General features: G+C 37.9%; 1 protein-coding gene across 1 annotated transcript in view; it reads left to right on the top strand.

The window, feature by feature from the left end:
* LOC127577027 (cysteine-rich motor neuron 1 protein-like) overlaps positions 1–19,793 on the top strand; it is a 200,976-nt gene extending 181,183 nt beyond the window's left edge. The window contains exons 10-14 of the mRNA XM_052027894.1: positions 2,253–2,468; positions 6,154–6,375; positions 8,251–8,373; positions 12,089–12,258; positions 17,204–19,793. Of these exons, the coding sequence (XP_051883854.1) occupies positions 2,253–2,468; positions 6,154–6,375; positions 8,251–8,373; positions 12,089–12,258; positions 17,204–17,398 (926 nt within the window). The 3' untranslated portion in view covers positions 17,399–19,793. The remainder of the gene's footprint in view (positions 1–2,252; positions 2,469–6,153; positions 6,376–8,250; positions 8,374–12,088; positions 12,259–17,203) is intronic.
* Positions 19,794–20,481: the final 688 nt, after the last annotated feature.

Here is a 20,481-nt window from a genome sequence, read left to right as displayed (position 1 = left end):
TTAGTGTAGGTTTTCTCAGCCTCTTGTAACTTTCTTATAAATAGGTAAGAATTTCATTGGCTCTATCAGACTATGTGTTTAGCTTTATTTCCCAGAGACATCCAAGAGAGAGCTCCTACATCCAGGTGTAGAAGGCAGAAGATCCAATCCCTCCTCCCACTGTGCTGGAATTTCCTGTCCTCCTTGCAGCAGTTGGAATCCCATTTACCAGATCCAAGTTAACAGGTTGAAAACGTATTAGTATCCAACAGGTTTTCCCATTTTTAAGGTATCCAGCTTCACGTTCCAGGGAAAGTGAAATCACCAGTTTAGGGACAAGCTAATGGGGAACTTTTGCAATTATTTTCCTTAATGCTTTGAGACGTTTACCAGCCAAGTCCAAAAGAAGTCTTGGATTCAATGCCACTCTATACTTAGTGAAGTAATTTCTGCCAGGGTAACAGTAGGACACATTGGTGGCTTTCAGTGTACTTGATTCAGCAAGAATAGTTTTCCTGATCTAAATTTGAATCCAATTATGCCAGGTCGGGGTGTGTGTATTGCGAGGGGAGGGTGTATAATGAAGATAGAAAATAGAGTCGGGGTTGATGGTTTCCCATACATGATGGAGAGATTAGAGGGAGGGATGGGAGAATGGGTATGTAGCTAAATAGACTGAAGGCACATGTTTTCCTTTCTCAGGAAATCAGGCAGGCCAATTGCTGACAGAGCTTCAGTGGTGAAGCTCTGACATTATTTCAGATACAATATTTCTGCTGTTATCTCCTGCCCGACTCTGAGTGAATGGGCAGTTCTTTCTATGGGAAAGTAAGGATGTGCTCCCTCTCCTCGCATTTGTGCTTAGTGACAAATCTTGCTAGAATGCCAATAAGTTATGCCATCAACCTGCAAATTATTCGTGTCTTAACATTTTGTTTCTGTTTTCTATTAAAACTGCAGAACTGTGTTAAACCTTGAATCCATTAAATTTTGTGAGACAATCTAAATTTAAAGATCTTACTTTCATGTTCTGTGATTTTTATTCAAGTCCAATTGGACCAGATCTTGCTGGCGTGGGCCCTCTGCTCACAGTTGTCACGCACTCCCTTACTGAACTAGTCCAGCTGCCAACGGCCTATCAGGTTTGCCCAGTGCATCCCAAACTTCAGCAGCATGGTCTGCATCAAGTGGCATCGAATGAAGCCCTGCACTGAAGTCCTACTGAAAGCTTTAACAACTGGCAGAGTTCTTCTCCCTTACCACCTTTGCCATCAAGGTTCTGAGGGTTTTTAAATGTCTCTGACACTTAAAAACCCATAGAAATAAATAATTAATTGTTAAGATTTTAAAATAATACAACTAATTAACTAAACACATGCATAATTAAAAATATTAAACTGAACTAGTTTAAATAAATTATAATCAGTCACATATCACTAATGATTTATGCTCCTTTGGCTGCAGAGTTATCTTTGACGTGCCTCAAATTTTACTCCTTAACTGCTTATTTTCAATCATATTGATTTTGAAGTCATCCTTAATGAAAAATTTCTCATGGCTTTCATATTTACTAGAATCGAAGACAATATGTCAGCAGAAAGGTCATATCTAACCATCATTTATGCATTATGTCCCAGCTGACAGTCTAACAGCCACACTTCACCTGCATTCTGCTCACTGCAGTCTTCCATCATTGCCCATACTCTGCATTGTTGCATCTTTTTTCACGTTAAATGCTCCTCACAATCTACTTCCATAACCACTATGTCAGTCACTTCTACTGACTGTTCTCCCAGTTCATCTGAATCTTGTCCTGCCCTTTTGTGAGATGCCTTATCCCAGAGAAGGAAATAAGTGAATTTCTACAATATCCTTCATAAGTTTAGGATGTCCAAAAGTGCTTTACAGCCACTTAGCTACTATTAAATTGGAGTCATTCTTGTAATGTACAAAACAGGGCAACCAGCAGGTTTCCGCAAACAGCAAATGGAAAGAACTCACTTATTCTTTGTTGAGTTAGTGCAGGCCAGCTCTGTTTAACATCTTGTACAATAATTGGTATCTCTGACAGTGCAGCATTTCCTCAGAACTCCAGTGACCAGTACAGATTTTGTGTCTGTGTGTCTTTGAGATGGAACTTATTTCAATTTGCAGCTCTGACACTGAGTGGGAGAGCTGCCAGTGAGGTTGAGCTAATATAAGATGTCCCAGTATAAATTGTTGAGTTTACTGTAAGTTTTCTGCTACAAAACCATTTTTTTTACTTTCCATAGATGAGCCAGGCAGTGGACAACCTGATATGGTGGACCTCACTGTCTGTCAAGCACCTGGAGGGGAATACTACTTAGAGGGTGAAACTTGGAACCTGGACACTTGCACACAATGTACCTGTCACAGTGGACGCGTGCTCTGTGACACCGAGGTGTGCCCACCTCTCCTGTGCCAAGCACCAATCAAAGAATTAGATGCTTGCTGTTTGACATGTCCAGGTGGGTGACTGGTTGAGGAGCTGTTTGGGAGGTAAAAATAATCAACATAATAGGTACTCTCCTTAGAAAATTATGAAAGACCTAGTGCCAAACCATCAAAGGAAATTTTCAGTGTCATCCTGATATTCTTATTGCTTCATTTAAATGCGTCATTTACTTTTCGAGGGAGTCACTTTGTTGAACTACCAATTGTCCAATCTTTCAGCATGGGTGTGCTGCGGGGAACAGGTGCTTTCATCCCATTCTGTGAACATTTGTAACATTTCATAGTGCCTTCCATTGGAATGCGCACTAACTGATGGAAAAAACCGGTTGTAGAAAAACGATCCATTTATAACACCATCTGCAATCATTTTCCCAAATGTAATTTCACTTTAAAGCAGAAAGAAACCCTGTGATTGCAGTGTAGTGAGAGTTTTTTTTATCTTAATGTGTTTGTTAAGATTAAACAACGGTACTCTCATGAAAGCAGGTGCGCCTCTGGGAATGCATAACATCTGTTTCTTCAAATCAAATCAAACTGTATTGTTGTTACTTTTCTGTGAAGCTACTTATGTAGCCAATTGTCAGTAAATATTTGAGCCCTTTTACTTCTTCCAGTATATTGTGGTTGAGAACAATTTTCAAGCACATTTTCGACTTCTTACCCCTGCTAATGTTGGCCCAGCACGGGAACGAATATACATATTGGAAAAGGAATCTATAGTTAACAGTGATGCAGATTAATGGGTACCATGGATATGTAAAAAAAAGATAAAGATCCAAGAACAAAAGTTTTTCTCTGTATCTTGGTACCAATGACAATAATCAACCAACTCCAAGATCCACAATTACTAAAGAATCAAGAGAAAGTCCTGGATTTTCTTTCCAGGTATGGAGCAATGGCAAAGGAGGTCATGAAGGAAGAAGCGGTGGGAATATTTCTCATTGATGCATTCATATTATTTTCTCCACCATTGTTTAACTAGCCCATCACATGCGAATGACTTCATCCACTGACCCATTTTGTTTAGTTGTTAATCCAGTGCCACCTCACTGGTGTACACATTATTCCAAGTCAGTAAGTGGCAAGAGGCTTCAGTTACTTTTTTTTTCCAGTCCTAATTTGCTCCAAATCCCTGCTGTTGTTCATTTTTGTCCATTTGTTGGCCTGCTTTTTTAAGCAGTGACAACAAGTGAAGTACTTTGCTGCACACATCTCACCTGTACAATGAGATGTACATATAACACTGGGAGCCTGCTTACTGCTTGGTTTGGTGCAGGGAAATGCTATTGAAACACATCAAGATTTGCCTGTAGTCAGCATTCCTGCACCATTTCCTGCAGGAATCTTGCCACTCTCTGGCAAGTTGAATCGTGTTTAATTACTGATAATTTAGTTTAATACTAAGCTTTTTCCCATTTAACCAAGTTAAAATCTTAACTTAGAGCCAGATTTGAGAAAGATTGAATTAAATTTCCATCTTTATTGCCCATGCAGTCATTCGACAGTGAATTTGCCAGTTTGTTATGAAATTGGCACAGTTTATGTACCTTTTGATTTCAATAGAATTACAACTGGGCAGTTCTCGCAACAGGCAGGTGATCTGATCAAGAGGTATGCTTAGATATAACATGATTCCACATAACCAATTCAATTAAAGTAATTAAATAAACCTGGAATTTTAGCTAATCACGTGAAACTACTGTTTTTTTCAGGAAAAAAAACATCTACTTCACTAATATTCTTCAGGGAAGGAAATCTGGCATATGTACTCAATCTGACCTATATATCACTCTGGACCCATCAGTCCTCTATTCAGAGTCAATAAGGTGTTGATAATAAATGCCAGCATTGTTAATGAATAGATTAATAAAAACTTAACAAAAGTCCATATGCTCAAAAGCTTTTCTGCACCTGACCCAACCCAACCTGACCCAGAGGCACTTACACAAAAGCAGAAATGAAAACTTGTTATGGTATGCATACATTATTTTGATCAAGAACAGAGAACAAATACCAAACAATTCATCCCACCTCAGATGAAGTACTGATACAGACCAGTATGGCACGACTTGATCCAACCTGAACCATGATGTTTTAGGAGATTGAAATCTAACCTAACCTGAAGCTGAAACACATCATTGGGTACTGTTACGTTTTAGCTGGTGAGCCAGCTTCTGATTAGATTGGCAGATTACATCAAGAATGAATATATATCCCATCATAGTGTAAATTAGAAAGAAAAATGCATATTTACTGAATGAGGCATTAGAAAATACTTTTGCACTGATATAAATTTTAGTGCCTTTTAGGCTTGCGATAAATCATTAAGAGAAAGATTTTAGATTTTCTCTTATAAATGCACACTGTGATGCTTGTATGCCCTTAGAGCAGTTTTCTCCAATAGACTCAAGAAAGAAAATGTACTGATCTGTTTAAATTCCATTTCTTTCTATTATGTAATAAATTTTAGAGATGTATATTGTACTTGATAATATTTCTAATAAGCGGTGATGTTCTGGAGATTCTGTATTCATTCTAGAACTACTGTTACCTGATATTTGAGGCACTGCTCATCCAGTTCCAAGTGATGGCCATTTAGTTCTGAAGTTGTTTGATGAGATGCAATGCAATTTTATTCATGCCACAATTTAACGTTGCAGAGGGTTTATGAACTACTGCTGGAGCATTTGATAGGTTATATTTGTACATAAATATGATGGAAAAAAGGTTGATGTGATATTTTGAAATTGGAAAAGGAAGATTCTTCTACTGCTAGGTTGAGCAGTTGTTTATCCAGCAAGTTTTTAAATGTAGTTTGCCAAGTAGTCGAATCACTACTGAAAGAAACAAGTGAAGTTGGCAAAAATTAGGACCCCTTGAAAAAGAGTGCACAAAATCAACAAAACAAATATCTTCTATGCAGGTGTAATAGCACCTATGTGTTGAATAATGTAATTTTCTACCAGATACCAAATTCTTTTTTTCATTTTGCTTTAATAAACTGTCAGTTCTAATATGGATCAAAGAAATTTTGCAATGTTGCTCCACTCTCTATTGGCTAAATGGAAATAATTTTCTAAGTATGTGCAGACAAGCAAGAGGTCCAGGATTTCAGCAGTTTTTTTAAAAAATATTTTTTAAAATGATTTTATTGACAAGAACCATAAGAATACAATTTACCTCAGCAATTTGCTCAATAATGTTTCATGTTGTCAGGGTAACTTAATGTTTATGTATTTGTTGTTACCTGAAATCATGCATTAGAATAAGGGCCGAACCTCCCAAAGCATGGTGAGACTTTGCAGAGCGCAGTAGAGTCGTGATGAATGTTCATCGTGTAACATTACTTGAGATTGCACGTTCATTACCAGACCTTGAAATACCACAATGTTTATGTTAGTCTATTATTGAATTTATCAGCACTGTGTTTGGGCCTCCTATTCAAACATCACATTAATTTCATAGACTTCTCTTTTACAAGCACAACATATGGACAAATTCAATTTATGTTTCTACAGTTCATCAAGAAAAAAATTCTACAACTGAGCAAACAGCTTGACTTTATATTATTCGCATTCCTTAAACGTCTTGTACTCATTTTTCAATGCCATTCAATAGACATAAATTTCAGTGTTTATTGATAATGTATGTTTTGTGTGTCTCAATCCTAATGTATGTTTCTTAATATTTTCTTGACAGAAGATCAGTTGAAAACCCTGTTGCCAACCAATGGCAGTGAGTCTGGATATTGTATGTCCAGTGATGGAGATATTCTGTTAGTTGGAGAGTCTTGGAAGCCAAATGCCTGTACAAGCTGCATATGTGGTGACGGTGCCATTCAGTGTTTCTCTCAGACCTGTCCAGCTGCTTTATGTAGGCTGCCAGTTCTAAGGAAAGGGCAGTGTTGCCCCTATTGTTTGGGTGAGTAAATTGTCTTAGTGCCCCCAAAACTTTGAAAGTCACTTCTTTGGATAAATATTTTTCCCTGTTCTGTCAAGGAGAAATGATTGTGGAATGTCAGGCAAGCATTTTTATCCAGTTTCAAATTCTCATGTTATCATTGTGGTGTAATTGGATGATTGCATTAATGGCGAGTAGTGAATCGTGTGACAATCTAGCTAAGCAAATCCAAGCGTAATGAATCCAACTTAGTCACTTAAAAGAAAAAGTCCAAGAAATGGATTTGTCTTCAAACCTGGAAAATAACTTCACAAAAATTGGTTAGTGTATAGATTCTAAAATGAAGATAAATAATAACCTTTGCCACCTTAGAATTTTGATATATTTTGGAAGGCACTCTAAGAAAAGGATTTTTAAATGAATTTTGCACAAGTTTAGGATGCAGGAAGATTTAAAAGACATCTTTAAATCATCATGTATCATGAGAATGAAATTTCCCTAATAGGAATTACATTTATTAAGTACTGAACTTTCTACTTTTACTTTAATTTCATAAAATATACTCCAATTGAAATAGGGTAGGCACAGACTTCAGCTTTTTGAAATGCCGCGGCATAAGTACACAGCACAGGAACAGGCCTTTCAGCCCACGATGTCTGTGCTGAGCATGATGCCAAATTAAACCAATCCCTTCTGCCTGCATATTATGCATATCCCTCCATTCCCTGCATATTCACCTATCTAAAAGCCTCTTGAACACCACTGTTGTATCTGCTTCCACCACCACCCCTGGCAGTGCATTCCAGGCACCTACCAGTCTCTGTGTAAAAAAAACTTGCCCCGCACATCCCCTTTAAACTTTCCCCCTCTCATCTTAAAGCTCTGCCCTCTAGTATTCAAAGTATATTGTATATAATTAGGAATAGTCTTCCCCTTTTAAGAAATCATGCTCATCTTAGCAAATTCCTTCTCTTTCACTCTCTAGGGGAAGACCTGCTAAGCTAATTTATACTTTTGCTGTCCCTTCCTACTAAATTAATTGACAGACCCAGTATATTTCAGCTGGAAAGCTTTTCCTGACTTCATTCTGACGTGCATCTTCCCAATTTAGAATTTATACTTTATCCTATACTGCAGTGGGTTTATGGAAAAATTACAAATGCATCCTCAGCCAGTAGAATATTGCCAGAAGTAATTCAATTTGCTATCAAGTCCGTAGTAAGTTGTAAATTAAAACCAGACAAATACTGTGGAGTGGTTGGTAGATTAAAGGGTAATGTAGGAATGAGTTAGTTTTGTGCAACTCCATACAAAGTGGTAGTTAGAAAATACTTTGCAAAGTTTTTGGTGCAGAATTTGTTGATGCAATAAATTGTTTTTTTTATTGAAAGTGAATTAAAGGAATTAATTGAAAAGAGTTACAGACAATTCCTTTTCACATGGGTTTTAGTTTCTCACAAATAATTCTAGCCATATTAAGAAGGATAGTTCTGTTTTAATATGCTTAACTACTGGTGCACTGAAAACTTGCTTCATTTTATCCTCAAGACTCTTAAAATTTTTTCAGGAGAAATTTGTCAAGTGAGCATTAAATCAGCTCAGATCGGTTATATATTTAATGTAAACTGCCAGTATGTGGATGGTGGGTCATAACTACTGCTGGGCCCCTAATGAGAAATGGATGTAACGGATGGAAGCCAAGAGATTAGATTGAAAAATCAGACAAAGCTGCTGCGACTTGCTGGAAAATAATTCCATCTTCCAACCCAGTGAATTTAAGAGTGCATTCTTTATCAATAATAATAATTGACACCAAAAATGCAGGAGATGCTCAGTAGTCTTCCTCTCCTTATGGGGAATTTCTTTCATTTATTGCCAATCTTTCCTTGTCTTAAGATATGCCAACAGTTTCTTCACCCACAACAGAGGCTGCTGATGTATTACTGGAGAAGTCAACTGAACTAAAGGATAAGGAATTACCTCCACCATCTGTTCAGCCTGATTTATCATTATTCACAGGTAAAGGGAAATTTGATTACCTGGCAATGTTCTAAGTCCAAACAGTGTCACTGTTCCATTGAGGTCAAAATTACTTTCAGTAAAATGAACAGAGCAGAGAATCCTCTTATAATGTTCCCAAAATTATGAGTTAGGAATATAGTTCAGTTATTAACTCTTAAATGTGGGTTAGTTTGGTCAAATGATGAGTTGGCATTAATTATTTAGTCCCTTTTTTTAAAAGTGCTATATTTACTTTCATTTTAATTTTTTCTACTGTAAGCTCCATGCTAATCATCAATAAATTTCAAGCAAATTTTAGGCCAGCAATAAGGTAGCATTTAAAGGTATCAAATTGACTTTCTGCCTTTTTACTCTAAGGAAAGGTCATTCACTCCCATTTGTGCCTTCGTAAGTAACCCAATCAGTCAAAACATAGGATGTGGCAGGGCAAAATTAATAATGAAGAGAGTCCTCTGAATGGAGGGGATCCTCTGAAAGAGTTGGGAGGGCGTGGGGCAGTGAGGTGTCAGCTGAGCATTCCCTTCTGTGTTCATGTCGCAATACTCAGGTTTATTTTTTCACTTGCATATTTAATATTCTCTTGATCTTAGCTGCTCTGTTATAATGTTGGAAGAAGAGAGTAATGAGAAGTGAACTCAATTCCTTAGTTAATTAGCTTCCAGAAGTTAATTCAAGTTGAATTTTCAGAGATCTCATAGCAGGTGACTTGATCAGTTAGAAAATGGTGTGTGTTCTTCTGTAAACCAATAAAAGTTAGAGAAAAAAATTACTAAAATGGAATAAAGAAGAAATACCACAAATATTTCTTCTTTATTCTATTTTAGTAATGGTAATAGAAATTACTTAGCTGGTGTATTACATTCATTAGTGTTTTTGATTAATACCAGCCATTAAAGTCATTATCTATTAAAGTGATACAAACATTGCAAGCCTTTGTCTCAGCTAAATATTTCACAGTTAAGCCAAAATAATAAGGAAACACCTATTTAACAATTCTTATTAATTTAGTTACCTTTCTATTATTTTGTGAACAACAATCTGCTTTATAACTTTGAGGTTGGGCACAACATGACTATGGGAATTGTATCACCAGTTTTGTTAGAGGTGACTCAGCGTTCTTGTCCTCAAGGATACATGACCAAATTAATGTTTTGAAAGTATTAAGTATGTTATTGCAAGATCTTAAAGATTATTAAACTCTCAAATGAAACACATATTTATATACGCTCAGCTGAACAAGGCTTTTCAGGAATCAGAAATTCTGAAATCTTGCCTTCCTTATTGTAGAGTTCCATCAACATGAAAATTGCCAAGTTTTAAATATTTTGTCAAAGTCAGCTATACACTAGCTGCAGTATTGGCATCATATAAATTCCATTTGCCTTTTAGTCTTTTTAAATCCAGTATAGTTGGAGTTGGGATGGTCAATGAAATAAGTAAGCAAGTTACTCCAGCCAGTGTGTATACGTATAGATTCTGTGGCATCATTGCCCTCATCCCAGCTCAGCCAACAAATTTGTAATGTAGCAATCTCAGACCCCTGCAGCATGCCAGGTTTAGTTTCCCTGATGGTATGGAGGCTGATCCTAAATCTTGGATCTTACAACTCTTGACTCCCACCTTCCAAGCAGCTGGGCTGAGGCAGGGCAGGGGATGTTACAGAGTGCCTGAAGCATTCTTGGTGGGGAGGATATGGCATTGGAATCAGGGGTACTGAGTTAAAGAACATGCACTGACTCAAATAAACACTCCTGCCACTGAACTATACAACAAGTTCACACTTAACTTTCTTGAAACTTCCAGTGTCAACTTCCCATCAATACCACAGTGTGTCAATGCTGTCACACAGCGTAGAGGGGACCAGAAGCTATGGCACACTACTAAGCCGTGTCCTCTGCTTTAGCCTGTTACCAAACCTGTGAAAAACCTTCTAATGTTTGGAATCTCATCCACAGTCAGAAACAATTAAAAACTAAAAAAATTAATTAAAAATGTTTAAATTATTAAGAAATTTTGAAACATGAACAAGAACTATGTCTTGAGCACTTAAAATAATTGAATTCAGTTAAATATTTTAAGTAATTTTAAACAATCGTAAAATTACTAAAATTTACATTGGTTCTTCACAGCCATCCTTCTCTGTTCAGATGAAAGGAAGTACTGTTCCTGCACTAGATCTAAGCTTTTTGGGCAACTTCTTCAGTGTATGTGCTGGAGAAATGCCTGATATTTTTGTTTCACTTCAGAGGGAACACATACCAGCAAGTTCTGGGTTAAAGCACTCACATGCCTAGGAATCCCAAATTTGGTGACATTTGTGCAGGAAACTGACTGCAGTTCTGTGCAGGCATGCAGTTTGTGTTGATGAACTCTGTCTTTTCCAGGATTAATCAAAGAAAAGAGTAGCTTATCCAAAATTGGATGCTCAACAAGCTAGTAGCACAGGCAGTAGTTGGATAGAGCTAGGAGTCATCAACATAAATATGGGGATGTTTTTGCCTTTGGATGCGTTGTTGAATGATCAGAGGGTTGGGGGTGGAGACAATGGTTGGTGGTTGGAGGTGAGGGTGCAGGGCTGAGAAAATATGTTGCTTCCATGGAGGTTTTGCTTCTGATATAATTCAGTCGACAAGATTGCAAATAAAATGAGTAGTTCTGCAGTCCCACTGCTCAGGAGAAACTCAAAATTGGCAGGGATGACCTTGTCAAATGCCGGAGAAGGAACAGTAAACACTAGTCACAAAGGATACCAATTGTTAATTTAATGATGCCTTTTTCAGTGCTGTGGCAGGGGTAGAAACCTATTTGGGGAAGCTGGATCTTGAAGTTGCAGAAAAATTGTGAATGGATCAGGAACTGACACTTTTGTGGATTTTGCAAAGGTTGTGGAGGTTCAGTAGGCTCAATAGTTTGTGACAGCAAAGGACATGAAGGTTGCAAAGAGTGTTGGTCTTTCAGAAGGTTACAGATTCAGAAGGGAAGGCAACCATTTACAATGTTAGTGAGAATGAGGAAAGGGGAGCTGAATGATGGTCACAAATACTCCCCCAGTGTTGAAAAGGAATGTTAGGGTTTTGACCCGGAAACAAGTGAAGGAGCATTTTGTTGACGTGTTAATTGGGGGGATTTAGTGTGGAATGAATTCCCACATACCAAATGCTCCTGCTCCTGCTCTTGTAGGAAGTGCAGGGTAAACTTTGCAAATTCTGGACATGATGTGGATCACATCTTGGTGAGATGTTGCAGTGTATTCTGTAGTTAATCCACACTGCAACCACTATGCATGTGTTGGAAGGATAAGATATCTTTATTAGTCACATGTACATGGAAAAACACAATGAAATGCATCTTTTGCGTAGAGTGTTCTGGGGGCAGCCCGCAAGTGTTGCCACACTTACGGCGCCAACATAGCATGCCCACAACTTCCTAACCTGTACGTCTTTGGAATGTGGGAGGAAACCGGAGCACCCAGAGGAAACCCACACAGACACGGCGAGAACATACAGACAGCGGCCAGAGTTGAACCTGGGTCGCTGGCGCTGTAGTAGTGTTACGCTAACCATACATATTAGGAAGAGGAGATTTGGGACAAAGTAGACACAAACAAGAATTTTTTTTGATTCTTTGCTTTGTCTTTGGTTGGCTGGCATGATTTTGTTCAGCAGTCACAATGTCTTACCACTTATATGTTTTCCTTCTTGCGTCATTGCAGCAGTTACTGACAGTCCCCCCAAGCAAACTGAAATGGCAATAATCTACCAGTCAGCAGCATGGGTCTTGGCAGCCATACTGCTTGCAATCATCACCTTTTTAATAGCCACACTCGTAATAAACAGAAAGAAACAGTGGTTCCAGATGCCGTGCTATCATGCACCAACAAAGGTAAGATGAATGCATCAAACTCTATAATTAATGTAAAGCTGGTAAATTAAGGGAGAAGAAAAAATTCAGGAGGATATCTTATACCCATAATTCCTTAGTTGGTGCCACTCAGTTCATTAAAACCTTCCAATCTGTTCCTTTTTCGAAGCTGCAGTAATATCAAAAGAGAGTCACTGCAATGTTTCTGATTGCTCCAAAGCATTCATGGAGATTAGTGCAGTCCTATCAATTGCCATGGGTTAACACTAGTTCACTGACTGTGTTTTCTTGTATTCACTTTAGTCTTAAAACCTAAGATTAAACAACTGAGTTGAACAAATTGGTACTACAAAATAATTATACTTTTAATATGAATTTTGCCAGTATTCAACTTGGAAGATTATGCAAAGAATGGATTTAGCTTCAGATTTAATTAATTGCTCTAGTATTCCCAAGTGAAGTCAGTATGGTGCCTAAGTGATTTCTGATGTAGCTCCCATTATTACTGATTTTGATATCCAAATTTATAGTTATTAGCTCTTCTAATCTCTATCTTCACCATGTTCAATATGAAGCTTGAATTTTCAGAACCTCAAGAAATCACAATGCTAATTAAATATTTTGGGGTATAGTCACTGTTCTAATGCAGCAGCCATTTTCAAAACACAAATGGCATTGTGATAATATTATTACTGGTGTTGACTGGAAGATAAATATTGGCAAGGGCAGAAAGGGGGAATTTCCCTGCAATACTTCAACATATTTCCATGGGATTTTTTTTCTCCATTTGACCATACTTCAATTTAACATCTTATCCAAAAGACAGTGTTCTTGGTACTGCAGTGGATCACTTGCCTAGATTTTATGTTCAAGTCATTGAAGTGGCACTTGAACCACAAGTATGGAATTGAAAGTGCTGCCAAATGAGTCATGGATAACACCTTAGCATCAAAGGATAAGCTTATGCATAAGCAGATTAGTCAAATAAATCAGAATTGTATAGGAATTCTTGAGCTCAACAACATTCAAAGTATCAAAGAGGGGTGGGTGACATTTAATTTAGTTAAAATTCCAGCACAATTGAGAAGAAAATGTTCAGTGCATTGATTCAAAACCCTGAAAGCACAGTAGGGAAAAATATTAATCTGTGTGATCTGAAAGGAGATATTGGTTGGTTATGTGCTATTATTCTGCAACTGTTTTATCCTCACCTTTCGTGCTGGCCTCTGCCAAACTAAAGGATGAGAGAGTATCTCGAGCCTCCTGCTCCTATGATTTGTTTAGTTGTTCAATACTATTCATGGGCTACAGTGCTTTGAACTAATCTGTTGGTTGTGGGATGACTTGGCTCTTCTGCTGCCACTGCTCTTGATCATGCCTGTAGTCTTATGTTGTTGCTTTAATAGATTGACAGTTTGTATTTAAGCTTGTGTGATGTTGCATCTGTCTCTCCTCATGAATCAGGGTTGGTCCCCTGGATTGATGGTCATGGAAAAGTTACAAGGTTACATTTTGTAGACCACTGTAAGGGAGGCCACTTCTTGAGCAGTGAATATAATATTTTAAATAGAAACACTGCTTCACATGGAGGGTGTAAATGAAGCCCCCTGGTCTGTGTGAATGGAGGAGACAAAGGGGTGGGTGTTGCACCTCCTGACCTTGCATGGTCAATTGCTATGGAAAGTGGTATTTAGGATGTTGTTCATTCCTCCAATGATATTGCAAAGCAGTGGTATCTTCAGATTGCTAAAAGTGGAAGGGAGGAGAAATTCTGTTGGATTATGGCATCACATTGGAGCTACTTTCCCTTTAATGCTACATTCAGTCCATGGACATGTGTGAAGTTTGGGTACTTTAAATACACCAGCAGTGTGGTGAAAAAAGAATGTTTTTCTGCTCCCTATCACCCATGTCCAGGGGTGAACAATCATGAATGATATTATGTACATCTAACACAAGACATGGGATGGGGACACAATAGTAGACAAATTTTAGGAAAATGTATTGGTTTATTATTGTCACTTGTACTGAGGTACAGTGAAAAACTTGTCTTGCATACCATTCATACAGATCAATTCATTACGCAGTGCACTGAGGTAGTACAGGGTAAAATCAAAAACAGAGTAAAGTGTCACAGCTACAGAGGACGTGTAGTGCAGGTAGACAATAAGGTGCAAGGTCATAACAAGGTAGATTGTGAGGTCTAGAGTCAATCTCATCGTACAAGGGAACCGTTCAATAGTCTTATCACGGTGAGGTAGAAGCTGTCCTTGAGCCTCCGTGCCCTCAGGCTCCTGTATCTTCTGCCTGATGGGAGAGGGGAGAAGACAGAATGACCCGGGTGGGTGGGGTCTTTGATTATGCTGGCTGCTTCACCCAGGCAGCGAGAGGTATAGACAGAGTCCATGGAGGGGAGGCTGTTTTCCGTGATGTGCTGGGCTGTGTTCACAACTCTCTGCAGTTTCTTGCAGTCCCAGGCAGAGCAGTTGCCATACCAAGCTGTGATGCATCCAGATAGGATGCTTGCTATGGTGCATCAATAAAAGTTGGTGAGTGTCAAAGGGGATATGCCAAATTTCTTTAGCCTCCTGAGGAAGTAGAGGGGCTGGTGAGCTTTCTTGGCTGTGCCATCTACATGGTTGGACCAGGACAGGCTATCGGTGATGTTCACTCCCAGGAACTTGAAGCTCTCAACCTTCTCGACCTTGGCACCATTGATGTAGACAGGTGCATGTGCACCGCCCCCTTTCCTGAAGTCAATGACCAGCTCTTTTGTTTTGTTGACATTAAGGGAAAGGTTGTTGTCATGACACCATATCACCAAGCTCTCCATCTCCTTCCTGTACTCTAACTCATCATTATTTGAGATACGGCCCACTACAGTGGTATCATCTGCAAACTTGTAGATGGAGTTAGAGCAGAATCTGGCCACGCAGTCATGAGTGTATAGGGAGTAGAGAAGAGGGCTGAGGATGCAGCCTTGTGTATATATTTTATAATGTCTGAATTCCTTTACAACACCAAGCACTTTTTGGAAAGATTTTTTTTTAATTGTGACTTTTTTTAAAAAAAACAGAAACAAACCTGTACCACCTTGTTATTTGCTCACCAACAAGTAGCTAAGTTCCATCACTTTTACCTTTACAAAGTCATCAGTGTTAATCATCTTCAACAATCTCAAAACCACAAAAAAGTGCATCAATTTCCAATCATGGTTTTACCCTTTACGGGAATATCCCAGGGAATCCACACTGCAGCCTGCACAGCACTCTTATATTCAAATTACTTGCTGCCCAAAATGCTCCACCATACTTTAAGTGTGACCCAAATAAATTCATGTAGAAGTGCAACACTGTCATCTTGTCATTTTTATTCACTACAATACAATCACCAAAACCTTACTACTCTTGGAAAATCACACCAAAAAGTTCATTGGTCAGAAGTTTCATTGAATTGTAGTCCTACTTGAATAGTACTTGCTCCATACCTTGTCTTTTCCTATCCTGGCTTTTCTTCATGTTAAAATCTGGATGATTATGTGATTTCATGCAGGGATCGCAGCCAGTCTTTGTCCTGTTCTCACCATATTCACATGTGCAGTTACTAATAGCATGCAGTGAATTGTGATAAAGATTTGCTCGTTTCATTTTTCCTCCTCCATTCACTGTGCTGAGGCCAGTTGTGGGATGCAGTTGAGATCAACTATGTTGGCAGAGGGCATGAGGAAAAATAAAAACTCAAAAATGTTTACATTTTCATTAAGTGCCACACTGTCAATGAAGTACTCTTGAAGTGTAATCATCTCTGCAGTGCAAGGAATTGCAGCAACCTATTTGCAGACAGCGAGAATACGCAAGCCCCAATGAGATAAAAGACTGCGTAATGTGCTTTTGATTATTGGAGAAATTTTGTTCCAGGATACTGAGAGAAATCCCAGTTCTTCATCAAAAAGTGCCACAATATATTTTCTGTGCAACACAGAGGCTGCTTAGGGCGTTCCTTTAATTCGTATCCGAAAGACTACTCTACATCTTTGATAATACTGAACTGCAGTGGCAGCCCAGATTTATGTGCTCAAGTTTCTGCAGTTGGAACCTCAGACCTCTTGATCTTCATGGCTTTCCACTGCACCGAAAGCACCCTTTAAACTGGTTTTCTTAAGAATGCAGAGGTATACGCAACCATTACCACTCAACATTCAAGGCAGGAAAACTATCTACTGTAATTATTACAAATGAATTATGGATTTCACAGATTGTCAGGGTGTGAGTTTCATTTCCAGCCTCTGCTGAATCCCAAATTCTGATTACACATCCATGGATATCTCCCTCAAAGGTGAGGTGGGAAGATTCTTAACACCAGAAATGGGAGTCATGGCTACACCTTTTGAGAAATCTATGTACGTAATCTTTGGACATTTGGAATATTTTTTTGTTTCGTGGGTGGTGACCTGAAATCCACCCCACAAAGTAATTAAAACAGATCATCTGTCAGGACAAGCAAAATTGCTTCAAAATACTATTGATAAGAAATAAAAGGGTGGACTGACTAAAGTGGGGTGGGTGGGGGGATCAATTGTTCTGTTTAGTTGGTTTCAGAGGTAACAGTTTCACACATACTGGCCTGAATTACTACCCGCTGTACACCACATTGTTCGACAAAAAGCAGCTGTTTTGCCAATAACTAATGCTTTGCACCATGAAAGTTGGAAAATCAGGAATCAGGACCACAGCTCAGCTTCTTGTAAAAAAAATCATCTATGAAAAACCACTTTTCAATGTTGTACAAACTGAAACTACTCTGTTAATAGGGAAGAACCACATCTGTTATATGTCTTCATTCAAGAAAATGTCTTTGCGACGTGATTGTTTGTGTACCTGCAGAATCAGTTGTTACTTACCTAAATATTTAAACCAGCTCAGAGATACTTTCATATAGCTGTCTTTCATCTTTGTTTTTGTAACAGACGCAATTTTTGAACAATCCAGTTGACAAACAAACTGTGGTCTACTTGGACTCTGTGAAAGGAAACAAAATGCACAGCGTTAATAACTGCTGCAGAAAGGATCTAATGGTGGAAACAGATTCCCAGTGCAATGAGAAATACAGTGTGCGTGCAGAAAAACAAAGCAACAGCCAGCAAAACAAACTGCTTGGATAGAAACATGAAAAAAGTTGGCTTCTGAACTGATGGAGACTTGGCAATAATTCAAAGAGTGTGCTCCATTCACCAGCCTTGCCTCTTCTGGTTTCCATTATATTTTGAGTTAATGATTCCAGCTTGCTATCTGTGTATGATTCAGGTACTTGCAAAATAACAATTACTTTTAAAACCATATGTCTTTATTGACTTTCCTATTCATTTAAAATGCCCAAAAGAATTAAGAGAGAAACTTGCCAAAAAAAGAGAAAAAAACAGTAACCAAGCCAGCAAATAAACATCAAACTTTTCAGTACTTTTGTACAATATACGGGAAAAGCAGTGTGGGGATAAAACATGGGGAGGAGTAAGCCTTTAGTCATTTACTGTAACCACTTTATTCAAAGAGTATTTAATCAAGCAATGGTTTCATTAAAAATGTCCCCAGTGTTGTAGAATAAGCATTTTCAAACACAGGTGGATTTTAGTTTGTTTAAAATTGATGTTTTGGAAATGTGGTAATGGAATATATATTTCTTAATGTCCTGAGAGAATAAAGTAGTATTTTTCCTTGTGCAGGAGAAATCTTTAAAGATTATCTTTCATCATGACATTTTTCAGCACTAGTAGTAAGGTAAATTACTGGGAACTAGAGAATAGCTGAAAGCTGACACTTTATTCCACCTCCAGAATACATGCAAAATATTAAAACTTTCACCAGACTTTTGAGTGGTGGAATTTCTCATCAATTCCAAGACAGCATGGTAAGTGCCAAGACGGATGTACAAATGGCAAAATAGGAAATGAAAGATACCAAATTATTACTGCAGAAATATACATTTAACTGTAGCATTATTAATATTGCTGTTAACATTTGCTATGGCAGTAATTTACATGTCGTATCAATTCCTATACCTGTACTCTATTTTCATTGTGTTGAATGTATCCACAATTTTTGTTTGTGGACAGATTGCCACTGCAGTTTGTAAAAGGAATTGAACTGAGCATTGCTGCTTTATTTGACTGGCGACAACAAAGCTCAATACAAATGCCTAAAGCAGGGAAAGCTAACATGGAAACAGTGTATTATCAGCTTTAAATTAAAGGTATTATCAAATTTCTGAATGAACCCCAGTTTACACACCACCTAGGATAGATGGGTCACAGAACAAGGAATAGTGCTAAAATATTTTTGACACATGGTAATCTGGTTGGGGAGGATAGTGTAAAGAAGTTGAACATACTGTAGGTAGTGTATGAATGATGAAGAGCACATACCTCCCCAAGCAGTTCTAGCTTCACCTAGGCTTAAAATGCAGGCTTTACCCATTTACAGTGCTCTAATGGCTGAGATTAGGATAAAAAGAATTTCAAAATATTTATGGTATTTTGAGGTGTCAAGGAAGAGTGAAACGTTGTAACTACTCTTGTAGTTTAAAATGTGGGAGCACAGGGAATATGTTGGTAAGCTGTGGCACTTTGTAATCAATGTTACTAATAACATTAAGGATTTTAAGAATAGCCCTATTGATACCAGGCTGTGAGCGTACAAATTCTTTTAAGTTGTAAGAAGTTTCAAGTATTTTTGTAGATACCTAGTTTGCAGATAATTGAGCAAAAGGGAGGAGAGTTTCTTAATTTATTTTTTCAAATAGCTTAATTTATTAATCTAAGTAGAATCATCTGTATAGAAGAATAGCAGAGGGCTTAACAATTCTGTTTACTTCTATTTGTTACTGTGATTAGTAGTCCAATAAGTTAAGATGTGGCAAAGCTCTTTGGCCATGCAATTTTGCTGGCTGTTATGCTGAGATAATGCTATTACCTGATCATATGCCTTTTTAAAAAAAACCTGTAAACCCCTTTGCTGTACTTTTTATGTAAGTTCTTATTTTTTTTTTGTTTAACTCTTTACTGTTGAAATATAGAGATCTAAATTGCTTATTTATTTACAATAATGTGTAGTAGCTCTTGTAAATGCACATGGCCTAGCAGCTGGGTTGTAACTAGTAAAAAGGCATTTACTCATTTAATAAATTTTGTTGTGGAACTTGTTTGAATCTGTGGTAACATATTTTTCCAAATCTGCTATGAGAAACAACTAATCAACAAGAAGTGGCATATTTCAATTTGAGAATCTGCTTCAACCTAGCCTCCAGGATAATATTTACAGCATTGAGAAATATATATTTCATTATCATGAGAAATACTCAGCAAGAAAGAGTTTTTCATTTATTACCTGTTCAGAAAAGCAACATCTGAGAAATTACCAAGAGCTTGATAAATATCTCTTGATAAACAAAATTTAGGAAACTGAGCATTATTGTGTAACTTTCCATATGATTAGGCCTTGTTTTGGAGTATGTTGCAAAGTGAACTGTATAACACATTTTAATAATTTTCAGTCAATAATGGATTGCTAAAATAAATAGTCAGTGTCCTCACTGGAAATTGTTTGGAAATTACTTCTTTTGCAGAACATTTTGGTTTTTTGTATTTCCATTCAGTGTTACTCTCTGCACATAACTTAGTAAGACGTTAATATTTAGGAGCAGAATTAGGCCATTCATCCCATCGAATCTGCTCCACCATTCAATCATGGCTGATTTTTTTTTTCTCTCAACCCCATTCTCCCACCTTCTCCCCATAACCCTTAACCCCCTTACCAATCAAGAACCTATAAATCTCATCCTTAAATACACCTAATGACTTAGCCATCATAGCTTTCTGTGGCAATGAATTCCACAGATTCACCATCCTCTGGCAGAAGAAATTCCATCTCGGTTCTAAAGGGACATCCCTTAGAATAAAGACTGTGCCCTTGGATCCTCGACTCTCCTTCGAATGGAAGCTTCCTCTCCATGTCCAGTCTGTCCAGTCCTTTCAATATTCGATAGATTTCTATGAGATTCCCCCCCTCATCCTTCTGAAATCCATCGAGTACAGGCCCAGGAACATCAAATGCTTCCAATATGTTAACCCTTTCATTCCTGGAATCATTCTTGTGAACCTCCTCTGGACTGTCTCCAGGACCGCACATCATTTCTTAGATAGGGAGCCCAAATTGCTCACAATATTTCAAATATGATCTGACCAACACCTTA

Source organism: Pristis pectinata, chromosome 1 (genome assembly GCF_009764475.1).
Source record: "Pristis pectinata isolate sPriPec2 chromosome 1, sPriPec2.1.pri, whole genome shotgun sequence".
Lineage (NCBI taxonomy): Eukaryota > Metazoa > Chordata > Chondrichthyes > Rhinopristiformes > Pristidae > Pristis > Pristis pectinata.
Note: the sequence above shows the minus strand (reverse complement) of the source record. Positions and strands in the feature narration are given on the sequence as shown.